General features: G+C 50.2%; 1 protein-coding gene across 9 annotated transcripts in view; it reads right to left on the reverse strand.

Annotated features, from left to right (window-relative positions):
• Positions 1–16,032, reverse strand: part of HDGFL2 (HDGF like 2) — a 261,045-nt gene that overhangs the window by 140,154 nt on the left and 104,859 nt on the right. For 5 of the 9 annotated variants that reach the window (XM_044306470.1, XM_044306444.1, XM_044306437.1 and 2 more), the window contains one exon: positions 1,102–1,200. The exons of 3 other annotated variants lie outside the window; for them this stretch is intronic. In XM_044306470.1, coding sequence (XP_044162405.1) covers positions 1,102–1,200 — 99 coding nt within the window. Of the gene's footprint in view, positions 1–245; positions 1,201–16,032 lie in introns of those variants that run through there. One more of the 9 variants, XM_044306452.1, reaches the window with a different exon arrangement.

The raw sequence follows: 16,032 nt of genomic DNA on the forward strand, positions 1-16,032 counted from the left end.
GTTCAAAGTTTGAGATCTGCATTATCATGAATAGGCACCATCTTTAAAATATTAAAATTGGTGAAAAAGACAACTGTCTTAGTTGCCCATGGCAACCAATCAAATTTCACCTTTCGTTTTTCAGAGCTATTTAGGAAAAGGTGGAATTTTATTGATTGCTATAGGCAACTAAGCTAGTTTTCCCTTACACCATTTTTAATAAATCTCCCTCCCCATTATGCATATTTGTTATGTATAAGAGACACAAAAAAGATCATTTAAAAGGGGTGATCCCATCAAAAATATTTAATCACTTATCCACAGGATTGATAATACATACTGGACTGGAGGGAAAGGGGGGGGGGGGGGGGGGTCAAAATGCTGCACACCCATGATTCAGAGAACAATTCTATGGGACTGACGAAAGGGAAGGGAAGGGAAGGGGGGGGAACGGTGTGTAGAGACAACTGGATCCCCTGTAGATAAGCAAGAAATAGGTGGGATAACCTTTTTAAGCCAACACCCACAAGGGAATACTGTATAAGGCCTCATGCACATGAACGTATGTATTTTGCGGTCTGCAAAAAAAGTACGGATGTCATGTGTGTGCATTCTGCATTTTGCAGAAAGGAACAGTTGCCCCCTAATAGAACAGTCCTATCCTCGTCCGTAATGCGGACAATATTAGCACATGTTCAACTTTTTGGGGAAACAGAAATACTGACATAGGGAAAAGGAATGCACACGGAGTAACTTAATTTTTTTTCTTTTTTTTTGCAAACCCATTGAAAGAAAAAAATAGAATGGACACGTTCGTGTGCATGAGGCCTTAAGGTGTATTTAGACTGTACGGTTGGGTACTGTTTAAACCGTATGGGTTTTGCAGTGGTTTTTGATGTGGGCTTTTTTTTAAGCCGCAAAGCATAAATGCATACACATGGCAAAAATGCATACATTTTTTTCCCCATGTGGTTTCAATGGCACCAAACTGCACCATCTGAATATGCCCATAGAAAATAAACAGGAAAATAGTACACAATTATAACCCAGAGGTCAAAATAGATTTTAGTGGATATTAAAGTATTAGAACATAGTATGCATAACCCTAGAAAGTACACTGACTGCATTCTTCCTCAGGAGATTTCTGGAGAGGTATGGGATTCAGATCATCTCTCTTGTCCTCATTTTCAAAAGACACCAAATCTCTATTTAACGGAAAAGCTGAGAGGGAGAAAAAATAAATAAATAATCATACCATTAGGTTGGAGTCACATTTTTACTGGAGTTTTTAAATGGGCTTTTGTGGCTGCTATTTTTAAGCAAAAACTGCCAGCTTCACATGTTGCATAGATGTCTATATGAAATATTAAAATTAGGCTTTTTTGATCAATGGCTTTAAAAAAAATTGTATCGTGGCATTCTTTTAAGAGTTTTCCCATAAAATTCTCAATAGTTAAAAAACATCTGAACGAAATGGCAAGGAAAATAAATGGTAGCACCTTAGGGTACAATCTCATGATGCGGTCAGGATCCGCTGCATCTCATTTCCCTATAGAAGTTAGGGTGCATTCACATCACCGTGTAGCTTTCCGTTTTTCTGATCAGTCAGAAGAAGAGAGAGAGAGATAAAAAAAAAAAAAAAAAAAAAAAAAAAAGAGGTAGAAGCCAATTTTCCCCACTTAAGGGGTAAAAAAAATTCCTTCCCGACTCCAATCAGGCAATCAGAATAACTCCCTGGATCAATCTCTAGTAGCTATAGCCTGTAATATTATTAAACTCCAGAAATATAGCCAGGCCCCTCTAGAACTCTTTTAGTGAAGCCTGCTGCTGCAGACAGGACCAGGGCCAGATGAGCTGTGAGGGGGGAGCGCCAAAACGTAGCTTCGCTTGTGTTGCCAAAAATCCTTGCACTAGCCCTGCTCACTGCTCTTACTGTGAAGAATCCTCTTTTATGTTTGTGTACAAACCTTCTTTCCTCCAGACGCAGAGGATGTCCCCTCGTCACATTCCTGGGGATAAATAGATGATGGGAGAGATCTCTGTACTGACCCTGATATATTTATAAATAGTTATTAGATCGCCCCTCAGTTGTCTTTTTTCTAAAGTGAATAACCCTAATTTTGATCATCTTTAAGGGTACTGCAGTGCACCCATTCCAGTTATTACTTTAACCATCCCAGGACCACCGCACGCAGGTCCGGCCTGGTGGCGGACCTGTTGTTCCTCTTAGACGCGCCGGCGCGTCTTCTCGCAAGAGGCGAGATTTCCTGTAAATGCGCGCACACAGGAGCGCAAGGTAAACCAGTGGATCCACAGCCTGCAGGCGGCGATCATTCGCTGGCAGGCTGTAGATGCGATTTTTAACCCCTGAAAGGTATATCAGACACTGTTTTGATAACAGCGTCTGATATACCTGGCTACCTGGCCCTCTGGTGGTCCCTTTTGCTTGGATCGACCACCAGAGGACACAGGCAGCTCTGTAATAAGTAGCACCAAGCACCACATTACACTACACCCCCCCCCCCCTTCCCGGTTACTTATCACCCCCTTATAAGGCTCCATTCAGACGTCCGTATGTGTTTTACGGATCCGCGGATCCACAAAACACGGACACCGGCAATGTGCTTTCCGCATTTTGCGGATCCGCAACATTGCCAGAACTATATAGAAAATGCCTTTTCTTGTCCGCAACTGCGGACAAGAATAGGACATGTTCTATAGGCTCTACAAAAAACGCAGTGTTCGCCCGATCAGGCCTGATCTTGTGCGCACACTTGCGTTCAGTCCGCCCCACAGCAGTGACAGAATAATTTTTTTCCCTGATCACTGCAAAAACACAGTTAAATCGCTGCGGCGCTATAAAGATCACTTTTGAGGGGCATGGCGAGTTTATAGAAGATTTTTTTTATTTTTGGCACAAGTTAGCAGAATTTTTTTATTTTTTTCATTTACAAAATCATTTTCCGCTAACTTGTGCCCAAAAAAATATATTCTAGGAACTCACCATGCCCCTCACGGAATACCTTGGGGTGTCTTCTTTCCAAAATGGGGTCACTTGTGGGGTATTTATACTGCCCTGTCATTTTAGGGGCCCTAAAGTGCGAGAAGTAGTCTGGAATCCAAATGCCTAAAAATGCCCTCCTAAGGCTACTTTCACACTTGTGTTCAGAGCGGATCCGTCTGGTGTCTGCACAGATGGATCTTCTCCTATAATGCAGATGACGGGATCCGTTCAGAACGGATCCGTCTGCATTATAGTTTAGAAAAAATTCTAAGTGTGAAAGTTTCTCAGACGGATCCGTCCAGACTTTACATTGAAAGTCAATGGGGGACGGATCCGTTTGAAATTGAACCATATTGTGTCAACTTCAAACGGATCCGTCCCCATTGACTTACATTGTAAGTCTGGACGGATCAGTTTGCCTCCGCACGTCCAGACGGACACCCCGTTCGGGTCTCCGCCTGCTGAGCGGAGAACAAACTGTGCCAGACTGATGCATTCTGAGCGGATCTGCATCCACTCTAAATGCATTAGGGCAGTACGGATGCGTTCGGGCCGCTTGTGAGAGCCTTTAAAAACGGAACTCACAAGCGGAGCCCCGAACACTAGTGTGAAAGTAGCCTAAAAGGTACTTATTGGAATTTGGGCCCCTTTGCGCATCTTGGCTGCAAAAAAGTGTCACACGTGGTATCGCCGTACTCAGAAGAAGTAGGGCAATGTGTTTTGGGGTGTCTGTATAAAAAAAATTGGGAAAAGTTGTCTTTTAGAGAGCGATTTCTCTCACCCATCATGGGTATATGTAAACAAAGTTGTCATTTGACAGATATTTCTCCCACCCAGCATGGGTATATGTAAAAATACACCCCAAAACACATTGCCCTACTTCTCCTGAGTACGGCGATACCATGTGACACTTTTTTGCAGCCTAGGTGCGTAAAGGGGCCGAAAATCCAACGAGTACCTTTATGCTTTACAGGGTTGCTCACAATTTAGCCACGCCAAAAATGCAAGAACCGTAAACACACCCCACAAATGACCCCATTTCGAAAAGCAGACACCCCAAGGTATTCGCTGAGGGGCATATTGAGTCCATGAAAGATTGAACTTTTTGTCACAAGTTAGCGGAAAAAAATCAATTGCCGCTAACTTGTGCCAAAAAGAAAAAATAATTCTATGAACTCGCCATGCCCCTCACGGAATACCTTGGTTTGTCGTCTTTACAAAATGGGGTCACATGTAGTGTATTTATACTGCCCTGGCATTTTAGGGGCCCTAAAGCACAAGAATCCAAATGCCTAAAAAGGTGATTTTTTGTGAAACTCACCTGTAAAATCTTTTTCTCGACTTTTCTTTGGGGGGGACACAGACCATAGGTATAGCTTAGAGGTATTAGTAGGAGGGACACTATGCAAATACAAAAGAGCTCCTCCTCGGGCTATACCCCCGACTCCACCAGGAGGAACTCAGGCGTTGCAAAAGCAGTAGGAGCAAGAAAAAATATGGAAACCATCGGACCAAGCCATAAGGTCCGACCACAAACAGAAACTGAACTGAAGACCCCTCCTGCAACAGGCAGAATGGGTGGGAGCTGTGTCCCCCCAATGGAAAAGTCGAGAAAGATTTTACAGGTGAGTTTTCACAAAAAATCTCCTTTTCTCGTACTTTTATCCATTGGGGGACACAGACAATGGGAAGTCCTAAAGCAGTCCATGGGGTGGGAAAAATAAAAATTCACAGCACCGCCAGGAGGAACAGTACAACAGTCAAACAGGAACCACAGCCTGCAAAACCCTGCGGCCAAAGACAGCATCAGCCGAAGTCAGTGAATACAACTGATAGAACTTCGTAAAGGCATGCAAGGACGACCAGGTGGCCGCCTTACACAGCTGAGACGAAGAGGTACGATTGCGCCTTGCCCAGGAAGCCCCCACTGCCCTAGTGGAGTGAGCGGTAACCCAAGCTGGGGGAACCCTAAACCCTACCACGAGTGCGATAAGCCGTGGAACTAGCCGAGCGGATCCATCGTGCCACAGTGACCTTGGAGGCTGTCAGACCCCAGCGACGTCCCTCGGGAATCACGAGGAGGGAATCTGACCAGCGGACGGAAGCGGAAGCCGCGAGATACCCTTCAGGGCCCGTACGACATCCAGGGAAGGTAGAGCGCGTTCCATGTGGTTTGCCAGGGAAGGGCAAAAGGAGAATAGAACAAGATCCTCGTTAAGGTGGAAGGGAGAGACCACCTTGGGCAAAAAGAAGGGAACCGGACGGAACACAACCTCGTCCTGGAAAAAAAAAAAAAGAAAAAGGCTCCTGGCCGGAAGAGCGGTCAGCTCTGACACCCGTCTGATGGAAGTTATGGCCACAAGGAAGACCACCTTCCAGGTGAGAAAAGTCAGGGAGACCTCTCACAGAGGCTCGAAGGGGGCCAACTGCAGAGCGCGCAGGACTAAATTAAGATCCCAAGGAGGACAGGGGGGAACATACGGGGGAATCGAAAGTGCCACCCCCTGAAGAAAGGTCTTCACAGGACCCATAAGAGCAAGGGACTTCTGAAAGAAGACGGCCAGCGCCGAAACCTGACCTTTCAGGGAACTCAACGACAGTTCCATCTCAAGCCCAGACTGAAGAAACAGCACCATCAAGATGGAAAAACGTAGGGGAGGGAGCCCCGAGTTCTCACAAAAAGTCAGGAAGGCCCTCCAGCTACGATAGTAAATCCTGGAGGAAGCCGGCTTCCTCGCACTGAGCATGGTTCTAATCACTGAATCAGAGAACCCCCTCTTCATCAGGATGGCGGTTCCAACAGCCACGCCGTCAAACAAAGAGACCGTAAAATTCCGGTGGAAGAGTGGGCCCTAAGACAGTAGATCCCTTCTGTCGGGAAGAGGCCATGGGGCGTCCGCCAACATCCGAGAACAACTTGCGGCGAGGCCACTCTGGGGCGATGAGAACGGTTGGAATATCTTCCGCCTCGATCTTGCATATGTAGTAAAGAAAGCGGAGGGAAGACATAGAGGAGACTGAAGTCCTGCCATGGAGACACCCGCGCATCTGCCCCGTACGCCTTTGGATCCCGGGAGCGAGCCAGGAACACCGGGAGCTTGTTGTTGAACCTGGATGCCATCAAGTCCACATCCGGACGGCCTCATCTATGGCAGATTTCTTCAAATACATCTGGATCCAGAGACCACTTGCCTGGATCCACCTTGTTGCGGCTTAGAAAGACCGCTGTCCAGTTGTCCACTCCTGGAATGTAAACTGCTGACAACACCGGAACGTGCGACTCCGCCCACGTCAGAATTCTAGTCACCTCCTGCACCACCATCCGGCTGCGGGTCCCGTCCTGATGGTTGATGTAGACCACAGTCGTGGCACTGTCCAATTGAATACTCATCGGGAGGCCCGCAAGGAGAGGAGTCCAATTGGAGAGGGAGTGGAAAATCGCCCTCAGCTCCAGAATGTTGATCGGAAGGCAAGATTCCGCCACCGACCAAACCCCCTGAACCGTGTGAGACTGGAGAATGCCGCCCCAACCCAGGAGGCTGGCATCGGTGGTGATGATCGTCCAGGAGAAAGGGAGAAAAGTTTTCCCCGACCTCAGATTCATCTGGGGACAGCCACCAAGGGAGAACCCGCTGAGACAAGCAGATGCTATCGTCCAGACCCCGAGAGGTCTTGTCCCAGAGGGAAAGGATCTCCTGCTGCCACAGGAGACTGTGAAACTGGGCATATGGAACAGCCTTGAAAGAGGCTACCATAAGAGCCAGGATCCGCATGCATTCCCGTATGGAGAGGCACGGGGAGCGCAGCATATGCGACACTGCCCCCTGGATCTGGGAGGACTTGAAGGCTGGCAGGAATACTCTGGCGATCGAGGCGTCCAAAATCATCCCCAGGAAGGAGAGCCAGCCAAACTGTTCCAGAGTCTGAACAGTGATCCGGACGCTGTCCTCGGCCTGCGGTAGAGAGGGGGCCTTTATCAGGATATCGTCCAGACAGGGCAGCAGAGGAATGCCCCTGGTACGAAAAAGCGCCATGAGTGGTCCAGGATCAAGAGGGGTGGTCGCTAACCCGAAGGAAGGGCAACAAACTGATAGTGTTGGCCCCCAATAGCGAAGCGCAGGAATTGTTGGTGGGATTCCGCGATCGGGACATGCAGACAGGCTCAGGAGCAGCAGGGAGGGCTGACTGGGCCCTCTAGCGCCAGGAAGGCTGGTTTGAAGGAGAGCCTCTTTGCGGACGACCTAAGCCCCCCGGTGGAGAAAGCATGCGACATCCTACCAGACGAGAAACGGCGAAAGGCATGCAGAGATGAACTGGTCAGCTGATCCCCATAAGGTCTGGAAACCCCAAAGGGGAGAATAGCGAGGGAACGTTTGGTGGAGGCACCGGCATCCAACACCTTTAATCAGACCTCTCTGCGCTGAATGACAGAGATGGCCAACATGCGGGTAAAGAGGGAAGCAATGTCCCTAGAAGCTTCGCAAAGAAGCTTAGAAGCCTGAGACGTCTGGAGAACCAAATTCAGTGTGTCAGTAGACGCATCTTGTTCTGTCAGTTCTTGGTGGTGGCGCTGTAACCACACAGAGAGAGCACTGGCCACCCCTGCTGAGTCAAAGGTAGGTCGCAGGGACACACCTGCCAGTGAAAAATGGACCTGGAAAGAGAGTCTATACGCCTGTCTACAGCGTTCTGCAAAGAGGTGGGATGCTGCCGCTCATGCTGCCTCTTCGTAGTCAGGCTCCCACTGTGGGAACCACAGAGTAGATGGAGTGGTTAGCGCCACAGGATTAAAGGACATGGCTGCCTTGGCGACTAAGACCAAATCAGCGGCCGCACTGGACATGGCAGATGCCCAAGCGGGGACCGCAGGCTCCCAGGGACGGGGGAGGTCTTTTGGAACCCAGATGGGTACCGCTGTCTCCGCAGAGAGGCAGGATTGTGTCATGCAGAGGGAGGACTGGGCTGAGCAAGAGACTGAGGAGATCCTGTCCAGGGGCAGGGCACAAAACACAGGCGACAGAAAAAAGGGTTGAATGGCACACCTGACAGGACCCCGATGGGGCCTGAGAAATGGCGAAGGCAGAGGAGACCCCAGAGACCTCCCTCATCTTTTTAAAAACTTTATCTCCACACCTGCTTTAGCTTAGCAGCCAGATCTGATAAAGCCCAACTGTATCTGTCACAGGCCAGGAGTGGATTAGGCACGAACTCATGACCTTTACACATCAAAGGAAAGGCAACCCACACAGCTTAGAAGCTGTCTTAATGGCTGACAAATACTGAAATGTCCCACCACTCAGGAGATCCCTTCTGTCGCAGCAGAAGAGGACCTCCGGCGGAGAGGAGCAGGGGAAGTCACGCCAGAGTTCGGTACTGCACGGCTGAACACAGCGGGGAGGAATCACCAGAGCTCCGCCCCTCCCCCGGCTGCATCATAATGGCACAAAAAGAGCGTGCGCCCGGCGTATGAAAAATGGACCCGTCGCCACCAGGGCCCCTTCACATGCATCAGGGGCTAATGTCCCGGGTGTAGGAAGGAAAGAGACGGCGCTGCCGCGGTGAGTACCACCGCTGAACTCTGTGGTGCGTCCCCTGCCCTGGAGGAAAAAGTGCCGCACATAGCATGCCAGATGCCTTTGAGCCTACCTTAAAGGCAAGCAATATGTGCCCCTAATAAAGAGCCCCAACGTGCCCCCAGAAGGACTCCTATCTCTGCAGTTCACCCAGGCAGCCTCAGGAGTAATAAGGATGGAGAGAGGGAGGAAGGAGGGAGGGGAGGGGGGGGGGTGGCAGAGATGCAGGCAATACTCATCTGCTCCTGCAGTCTTCTCTCCCGACTCCAGGACCAGCAGGGATGCACTTCAGACTTCTGACTCCTTGCCCAGGAGTGCAGTGCTCTGGTGGAGAGTGGCAGCAGGTGACCCAGTGGCTGGTGGGATACCAGAGCTGCAGGTCGAGCCCTGATCCACTTGTCTTCTTTGGGGGGGCAATGGAGGCAGCGTCCCAAAGGCGGCGGCGGGCACTCCACGGGGGATCAGGAAGGCGCTATGCTGACACCTGTGTCCCAATCTAGAAAGAAAATAAACCGGAGTAGAGATAGTAATCGTGTCAACCTCCTTCACCGGACACTAAGCAAAGACTGAGTTCCTCCTGGTGGAGTCGGGGGGGGGGGGGGGTATCGCCGTACTCAGGAGAAGTAGGGCAATGTGTTTTGGGGTGTATTTTTACATATACCCATGCTGGGTGATATGTCAATACGTCTGACAACTTTTTATTAAAAAAAATAAAAAAATAAAAAAAATGGGAAAAGTTGTCTTTTAGAGAGATATTTATCTCACCCAGCATGGGTATATGTAAAAAGACACCCCGAAACACATTGCCCAACTTCTTCTGAGTACGGCGATACCACGTGTGACACTTTTTTGCAGCCTAGGTGCGCAAAGGGGCCCAAATTCCAATGAGCACTTTTAGGATTTTCACAGGGCATTTTTACGCTTTTGGATTCCAAACTACTTCTCACGCTTTAGGGCCCCTAAAATACCCCACAAGTGACCCCATTTTGGAAAGAAAACACCCCAAGGTATTCCGCGAGGGGTATGGTGACTTCATGTAAAATTGTATTTTTTGTCACAAGTTAGTGGAATATGAGACTTTGTAAGAAAAAAACTAGATTTTTGGATAACTTACCAGTAAAATCTCTTTCTCGCTCTTTCCTTGGGGGACACAGAAGACCTTGGGTATAGCTCATCTCCATAGGAGGCGTGACACTAAGTGAAAGCTGTTAAGCTCCTCCTCCACAGCTATACCCTCAGCCTGGAGAGAGAGACTGCCAGTTGCGTGTCCAAGTAGTGAAAAAAGGCAAGGTCCAAAAGTGGAACCAACAAGCCAACTACCCAACGGGTAACACAAACTCGGAAACCGTGTAGAGAAAAACAAATGAATGAGTGGGTGCTGTGTCCCCCAAGGAAAGAGCGAGAAAGAGATTTTACTGGTAAGTTATACAAAAATCTCGTTTTCTCGCCCAGTTTCCTTGGGGGACACAGAAGACCTTGGGACGTTCAAAAGCAGTCCAAAAGGGGAGGGACCACAGCACCAAGGCGAAGCACCCGAAATGCATGGCCGAAGCCCAATGCCTCCGGCCCAGGAGGCACCGACCGCTCTGGTGAAATGAATGGTGACATCAAGGCAGACCCCTGCCCCTGGTGCGGCAACCTCAGCAATAGCCAATCTGATAAAGCTGAGAAAAGCCATCCCGGAGGCAGTCAACCCTAAGCACGGACCGCCTGGAAACACAAGAGACCGAACATCGACAAGAGTCGGAGATCTCCAAGCAAAAACTGCAAAGCCCAAACAACATATAGGCAAACACCACCTTCAGAAGGAAGGAAGACATGGGATGTAGAACAACCCTGACCTGGGGAAAGACAGAAGGCTCGGAACAAGAAGGGCCGCCATTCAGGCACCTGTCCGAGACACGACGGCTACGGAAACAACCGTACAGGACAGAAGAGGTAGAGAGAACTTCTGTAACTGCTCCAAGGGAAAGATTGGAGCACCGAGAACTCAGCATGCAGCTCCCAGGGCGGTACCGGAGGACAGTACAGAGGAACCAAAGAGCCACTCCGAGGAAGAAGGTCTGGACAGGCCCCGAGGGCCAGGGAACGCTGGAAGAGGAAGGACAGCGCCGACACTTGACACTTCAAGCAAAAGAGTCCCAGGTCCAGGCCGGACTGGAGAAAGACAGAACCATGGGGGGGAGAAGGGCAGAGTGGGGAATGCCCAGCTACCCACAGACACCCAGACAAAAAAAACCTAAGTCCAACGACAGATCCTGGACGAAACACAGCCAGGAGCGAACAGTAGCGAGCCCGCTGGAGTCACCTGGGCAAGCGGGTAAAAACCCAATGTGACCAGGCGCAGACCAGTAACACGGGCAGAAGGGTCGGCAAAACTGGTCCCGTCGGCCTCCGAGCAACGTTGTCCCGTATCCACCCGGAGTGGGGGAGCAGAAGGACAGACGGAAGAGAACCGAAGGGTCCGCCCAGCATCCGCCAGATGCCAGGACAAGACAGGCTAAAGTCCATGCTGATGTAGCCACCACAGGAAGACTATCCACAGTCCTGGTGTGGGAGATCTAAGGACAATCTGGACAGAAGGGCAGTCCCCCCAAGTTACCAGAAGGTAAGTCTACAGCAGGACCACAGCCTAGAACGGAAGCGCAATCTGCACCCAGCGGGAGGACAGAACGCGGTAGACCCAGCAAGAGGCACACAGCTAATACAGCCAGTGTGAACAAGGGAGACAGTACGAGACCAAAGGAACACCGGAATCATCCACATGAACAACCATGCTCCCCCCAGAGGGGAGGACAGTGAAGGGACAGCCTCTGAAGCCTGGCCGGGGCAGAAGCCACATCGGAGCGATCTGTACCGAACGGGGAGCCAAACAGAGCCGGCGGGACAAGGTAGTCGAGACAGAGGCCGGCATCACACCCTCCAACCGAAAGGAGGAGTGGGCAGCAGGGAAGCCATAGGACAGCCCAAAAGCAGAACCCTGCTACACTGTGAGACGCCCGGTTCACCGCCTCGCAGAAGGCAAATACCCTGAAGAACCCAAGGTGGAGGTCCTCCGGACCTGGGTAATCGAGCATCCAAGAGAAGTTGGGTGATCTTCCCGAGAAGAGTGGCCCGAACCTGGTAGCAGATCAGACCGAAGCGTAGAGGGCGCCAAGAGGAAGGACTCATACCACACTGCATCCGAAGAGGAGGAAATGGTAGTAGGCGAAGGAACCATAGTCCCGCCAGAGCCAACGAGGAATCTGAGGGGCGCTGCAGACAACAGCACGCATCTAGGAACCACGAACACTTCCCGGGAGGAAGGGCCAACGAAATGAATGAGTACCACCCAGCTCGGTGCAGTAGAGAGCATAGAGCCCTCCGGGTCAGGTGGACAGAACGATCTCTGTAGAGACGAGTGCAAGGCTTGCGGCAAGTAACCCAAGAGAACAAAGGGATGTCGCAGGAAGGAGGGGAGGCATACGTACGAGCAGCCCCGTAAGCAGTGAGAAGGCCAACCCACCTACGGGAGGAGAAGGCATAAACGGCCCAAACAACGCACATGAAACGGCCGCTCCCTGCAAAAAAGTCACTCAGAGAAGAGGGCCAGCCACAGAGTGCCCCAGCATCTATGGAAGTGCAAAGTGCAACCTGAAAGGGAGTTATGCACAAGCCTAGCATGGCACGCGATGGAACGTAAGCAGTCCGCCCCGAAAGGGGGGAAATGTACCTGGCAAACTGCAGTCGGCAAGAGTGCAAAGGCCCACGCCTAAGGCCGTACCTACTCCAGAGACATAGGACATACCATATAATCCAGCAGGAACGCAGGAGGTCCACCTAGTGAAAGGGGGACATGCACAGGGTTATCCTAGCATTAAGAGAGCGTGCAATAATTCCCCCAACACCGAACTTTGTGAGAGTGCAACCACTCCGCCAATGAAGGGGACACGTACAAGTCCAGCACAGCACGTACAAGGACAGCCGTGAATCTCATGAGCGTGCAAAAGTCCGCCCATGGAATGAGGGGTGGTCACGCACAAGACCAGCACCGAATCCAATGGGAGTGCAAGCGTTCCACCCATGTTAGAGGCCATGCTCATGGCCAGCAACGTATCCGGCTAGAGTGCAGTATGCCGCCCGGAAAAAAAAAAGGGGGGGGGGGGGGGCATGCACATGGCCAGCATCTCATCCAGGGAGAGTGAGAGCACCCTGCCATGTACGGGAGTCATGCACATAGCCAGCAACGTACTGGCGAGAGACAAACACAGTCAGTGAGAATGTGTGTATGTCGCCTGAGGAAGGGAGCCATGCCCATGGCCGGCAGCAAATCCAGTGAGAGTGCGTACACCGCTCACGGAAGAGGGGCCATGCATATGGCTGACAGCGGATCCAGCGAGAGTGCAAGCACCCCGCCATGGAAGGGGTTCATGCACATGGCCAGCAACGCACCAGCGAGAGAACAACCACAGACAGAGGGAGTGTATGTATGCCGCCTGAGGGAAGGAGGCGTGCCCAAGGCCGGCAGCGAATCCAATGAGAGTGCAGCATACCACCTATGGAAGGGGGTCATGCCTATGGCCAGCCGCGAATCCAGTGAAAGTGCAGCGTTCCGCCTATGGAAGCGTGTCGTGCACCTGGCCAGCACCGCATCCGGTGAGAGTGCAGATTTCCGCCCAAGAAAAGGGGGACATGCACATGAGCGGCAACAAATCCAGTGAGAGTATAGCGTTCCGCCAATGGAAGGGGGTCACGCACATGGTCGACCGCGAATCCAGCGAGAGTGCTGCGTTCCGCCATGGAAGGGGGACGTGCACATGGCCAGTAACGTATCCGGTGAGGGTGCAGTATTCCGCCTATGGAAGTTGGTCACGCACACGGCCGGCAGCGAATCCAGTGAGTGCAGCGTTCCGCCTATGGAAGGGGGACGCGCACATGGCCAGCACCGTATCTGGTGAGAGTGCATTATTCCGCCTATGGAAGGGGGTCACGCACACGGCTGGCAGCGAATCCAGTGAGAGTGCAGCGTTCCGCCTATGGAAGGGGGTCGTGCACATGGCCAGCACCGTATCTGGTGAAACTGCAGCAATCCGCCTAAGAAGGTGGGTCATACACAGAGCCAGCCCGCAGCCAGGGAGAGTGCAGTATCCCGCCTAGGAGGGGTGGGGGGTCATACCCTTGGCAGGCACCATACCTGGAGAGGGTGACGAATGCTGCCTACAGAACTGACCGCATGCACTTGGCCCGCGCTGCATCCCGGGAGAGGTCAAGAAACCGCCTAAAAGGAGAAATGCACCTGGCAGCGACGCATGCTGGGAGCGCGAAACCATGCCGCCTATGGAAGGGGGGCATGCAGACAGGTAGTACTACTGCGATGAGGCTGCAGCGTCCTGCGCAGCCCACAAGAATCTGATAGACATCTGTTTATTCATTATTATTTCATATTTTATTTATATCATTATTTATTTATTTATTTATTTTAAAACAACCTCTCTGAGGCTAAAGGGGAACCACCATATAGGGGCACAGATTCTCTTGATGCAAGAAAAAAAGGGGTGGCCAACCATACAGGCCCATTGGGAGCCGGCCTGCACCCAAAAGGTGGTAGGTGGTGGTGGTGGTGGTGGGGGGGGGACGGGACGGGACGTAGGGCTGGAGAAGCCAATCTCTCACCATAGCCGTCTTCACCCTCGGTCCATTCCAGCAGGGTCGCCCATTCAGCTACTGGCACCGTAGTGGCAGGACGCTGGAAGAGGGGCTTGGCGTGCGGGCGACCCTTGCGCTGGCGGGATACAGGGGAGCTGGGCTGCCCTGGTCCTCCTTGCCTTCTGTGGGGGAGGCAGCAATGCGGGTGACCGGCACTGGCGCAGCTCGACCCCGGGAGAAACAGAGAGGTCTAGTGCGTCTCTGTTGTCCCTGATGATCTGGAACAAAAAGAAAAGAAAAAGTAAAAATCAAAATTTAAACAAGGAGAAAACAGCCCTGCAGTAGCAGGGAGTGTCTTGCCTCCTTGGACACTAAGCAAAAACTGGCAGTCTCTCTCTCCAGGCTGAGGGTATAGCTGTGGAGGAGGGGCTTAACAGCTTTCACTTAGTGTCACGCCTCCTATGGAGATGAGCTATACCCAAGGTCTTCTGTGTCCCCCAAGGAAACTGGGCGAGAAAAAATAATTTTCCGCTAACTTGTGACAAAAAATAAAAACTTCCATGAACTCACTATGCCCATCAGCGAATACCTTGGGGTGTCTACTTTCCGAAATGGGGTCATTTGTGGGGTGTTTCTACTGTCTGGGCATTGTAGAACCTCAGGAAACATGACAGGTGCTCAGAAAGTAAAAGTGCGCAAATTCAAATTTTTGCACCATAGTTTGTAAATGCTATAACTTTTACCCAAACCAATAAATATACAAGTCTTGCATTTTTTTTTTTAAATCAAAGACATGTAGAACAATAAAGAGAAAAATGTATATAGAAATGTAGAAAAATTTTACAACAGAAAGTGAAAAATGTAGGTTTTTTTTCAAAAAATTTGGTCAATTTCGATTAATTAAAAAAAAAAGTTAAAATGTCAGCAGCAATGAAATACCACCAAATGAAAGCTCTATTAGTGTGAAGAAAAGGAGGCAAAATTCATTTGGGTGGTAAGTTGTATGACCGAGCAATAAACCGTGAAAGTAGTGTAGTGCAGAATTGTAAAAAGTGGTCTGGTCCACTAAGGGGGTTTAAGCTAGGGGAGCTGAGGTGGTTAATTGCCCTCCTCTGAACCCACTCCAGCTCTGCTATGTCTGCCTTGTTCACAGGAGCCCATAACTGAACACAGTACTCCATGTGAGGTCTGACTAGTGATTTGTAAAGTGGTAGGACTATGTTCTCATCACGGGCATCTATGTCCTGTTTGACACAACCAATTGTCTTATTGGCCTTGGTAGCAGCTGCCCGACACTAGTTTCTACAGCTTAGTTTGGTGTTCACTAAAATTCCTAGGTCCTTTTCCATTTATGTGTTACCCAGTGTTTTACCATTTAGTATCTACTGGTGACTTGCATTATTCCTTCCTATGTGCATAACCTTACATTTGTCAGTATCAAACCTCGTCTGCCACTCATCTGCCCAAGCCTCTAATCTAGCCAGATCCCTCTATAGCAGTACTGTCTTCTTCCGTGTCAATTACTTTACACAGTTTAGTGTCATCTACAAAAATGTATATTTTACTGTGCAAGCCTTCTACAGGATCATTAATAAATATATCAGAGAATAGGGCCAAATACTGACCCCTGACGTACTCCACTAGTGACAGTGACCAAATCTGAGTGTTTAGAGTTAATAACCACCCTCTGTTTTCTATTACTGAGCCAGTTAATACCCACACAGGGGTGTGGAAATAAAAAATAAAAAATACTTGTCGAAGGACTAAAGCAGGGGTTCGATCTACTTGTCCCTCATGACAATCTACTTGTCCTGATACAAAAAATAATTTTAAATTAAAACCATATTTCAA

Source organism: Bufo gargarizans, chromosome 1, assembly GCF_014858855.1.
Source record: "Bufo gargarizans isolate SCDJY-AF-19 chromosome 1, ASM1485885v1, whole genome shotgun sequence".
NCBI lineage: Eukaryota > Metazoa > Chordata > Amphibia > Anura > Bufonidae > Bufo > Bufo gargarizans.